Below are 2500 nucleotides of genomic sequence, written 5' to 3'. Positions count from 1 at the left end.
GATTCTTTTTAATGAATCAACGCACAGGTGGTCAGTGAGCGCGGGAAAGGACTTTTGTCTTTGAGATGTGAAACAGGACGGTCACATGACGGTCACATGACCCCACCTGGCGTTGAAACCCCGGCCATTGCGAGCACAGCCTTCCCATTGGCAGCAGTACCCAGAATCCTTTTCAGGCTTGACGTGGTAGTCATTGATGTGGTCCACCAGGTCCTGCAGGGAGTCGAACAGCAGGTGGCACTAGAGGGCAGAGAGAGGAGGGAGGGAGGGAGGGAGGGAGGGAGGAGGGGGAGAGACGGGATATATGTCCTTCATTCAGTGAGCCGATTCTGGGAGTCGATTAACTGAGTCAGTGAGTCATTATAATGAACTGACTGGAGCTCATCATTAACTGAGTCAGTGAGTCATTATAATGAACTGACTGGAGCTCATCTCATTCCATTCCCATCAGCCCAGAGGAAGCAGCTCCACTCGATCACTACCGACTCGTTCACTCCATGGATATGAATATTCATGAGGGTCGTTAAGCATACCCACAGCACCTGCTGAGCCAGTACTGTAGGAGGCGACTGGAGGAACCAGAGGACGCGAACACGTTGGACACACACGTGCACGCCTCACGTGCACGCCTCACGGAAGCACGGCTAAATCGACAAGCAGAAGCCAATCAAATGCACGGCTCACTCCTCGCCGGGGGGGAAGGGGAGGAGTTTGAATAGGGGAGGAGTTTGAATAGGGGAGGGTTGACGCAAAATGTGAACATATGCTTTCGGTGGCTTTGAATGAATTATTAATGAATAAGCCAAATTAATATTTATTTAATTATATTTCACGTTTTAATCAGAAGCTCAATAAGTGATATGGGGAATAATAGATAGATAGATAGATAGATAGATAGATAGATAGATAGATAGATAGATAGATAGATAGATAGATAGATAGATAGATAGATAGATAGATGGATAGATGGATAGATAGATAGATAGATAGATAGATAGATAGATAGATAGACTCACTGATGTAATATCACACTCGCCTACCTTATCAGTGCATCTTAATTTCATTATATTTCATGTCATAGATATGAAATGTTTCAGCTGCAGTCACAGTGTATTGCTCCTCCCCTCCTCCCTGATTGGTCCTGATAGGAGCCGAGCGGTAGTGAACAAGTGGAGGAATGAAGGATATAGGAAAAGGTTTTGGGATGCACCCACGGACCCTGTCCACCTGTCAGTCATCTCACCCTCGTCCAATGGCAGGCCAGCTGCTCGTCTGAGGGGGGCTCCGGCGACGCCCGCTTCTCCCCCCTCTGGCCAATGAACATGGAGGAGGGCAGGTTGAACCCGCCCCCTGCGTTTCCGATGGGCAGGAAGAACTGGAAGCCCTGCGGGGGAGAACCTCCTCCCTCCTGGTAACAAGGGTAGGGTACTTCCTGTGTGAGGGGAGACAAGGAGGGGTGGAGAGAGAGAGGGAGAGAGAGAGAGGGAGGGAGAGAGGGAAAGAGAGGGAGGGATGGAGAGAGAAGAGAGCGAGAGAAAGGGAGAGAGAGGGAGAGAGAGGGAGGGATGGAGAGAGAGGGAGAGAAAGAAAGGGAGAGAAAGGGAGGGATGGAGAGAGGAAAAGAGAGAATCACAGAGAGAGAGGGATAGAGAGAGAGGGATAGAGAGAGAGGGATAGAGAGAGAGGGAGAGAGAAAGAGGGATAGAGAGAGGGATAGAGAGAGAGGGATAGAGAGAGAGGGATAGAGAGAGAGGGATAGAGAGAGAGGGATAGAGAGAGAGGGATAGAGAGAGAGGGAGAGAGAAAGAGGGATAGAGAGAGAGGGATAGAGAGAGAGGGATAGAGAGAGAGGGATAGAGAGAGAGGGATAGAGAGAGGGATAGAGAGAGAGGGATAGAGAGAGAGGGATAGAGAGAGAGGGAGAGAGAGAGAGGGATAGAGAGAGAGGGAGAGAGAGAGAGGGAGAGAGAGAGAGGGATAGAGAGAGAGGGATAGAGAGAGAGGGATAGAGAGAGAGGAATAGAGAAAGAGGGATAGAGAGAGAGGGATAGAGAGAGAGGGAGAGAGAGAGAGGGAGAGAGAGAGAGGGATAGAGAGAGAGGGATAGAGAGAGAGGTGTAAGGAGGGTGTCTGTCTGTATGGCTGCCCCTCTAATCTAGGGCTGTGTGTGTGTGTGTGTGTGTGTGTGTGTGTGTGTGTGTGTGTGTGTGTGTGTGTGTGTGTGTGTGTGCGTGTGCGTGTGCGTGTGCGTGCGCGTGCGTGTGCGTGTGCGTGTGTGTGTGTGTGTGTGTGTTACTGTCCCTCAGTGCCCCGCGTGTCTGAGGGAATCCCATTAGAGGAGCAGAGGACCAGGGTTCAGACGCCAGCCTGATCTGATTCCCTGTCTGTCCAGTTACTAACCCTAACCCTGTTACTGATGAGGGAGAGTATTCAGACCAGTCAGAACGCACTGGCCCACACTTACACACCCACACACACACACACACACACACACACACAC

The 2500-nt window shown here is 50.6% G+C and overlaps 1 protein-coding gene across 1 annotated transcript in view; it reads right to left on the bottom strand.

Annotated features, from left to right (window-relative positions):
• The window catches only part of glis2a (GLIS family zinc finger 2a), a gene marked incomplete at both ends in the record, with an annotated part of 5921 nt that overhangs the window by 1241 nt on the left and 2180 nt on the right, over nucleotides 1-2500 (bottom strand). The window contains 2 exons of the mRNA XM_084441487.1: nucleotides 107-240; nucleotides 1244-1432. Of these exons, the coding sequence (XP_084297613.1) occupies nucleotides 107-240; nucleotides 1244-1432 (323 nt within the window). The remainder of the gene's footprint in view (nucleotides 1-106; nucleotides 241-1243; nucleotides 1433-2500) is intronic.

The sequence above is a fragment of the Borostomias antarcticus genome, assembly GCF_949987555.1.
Source record: "Borostomias antarcticus genome assembly, chromosome: 7".
NCBI classification, from domain to species: Eukaryota; Metazoa; Chordata; class Actinopteri; order Stomiiformes; family Stomiidae; genus Borostomias; species Borostomias antarcticus.
The sequence above is the reverse complement of the archived record's forward strand: the minus strand, read 5'-3'. Positions and strand labels throughout refer to the sequence as shown.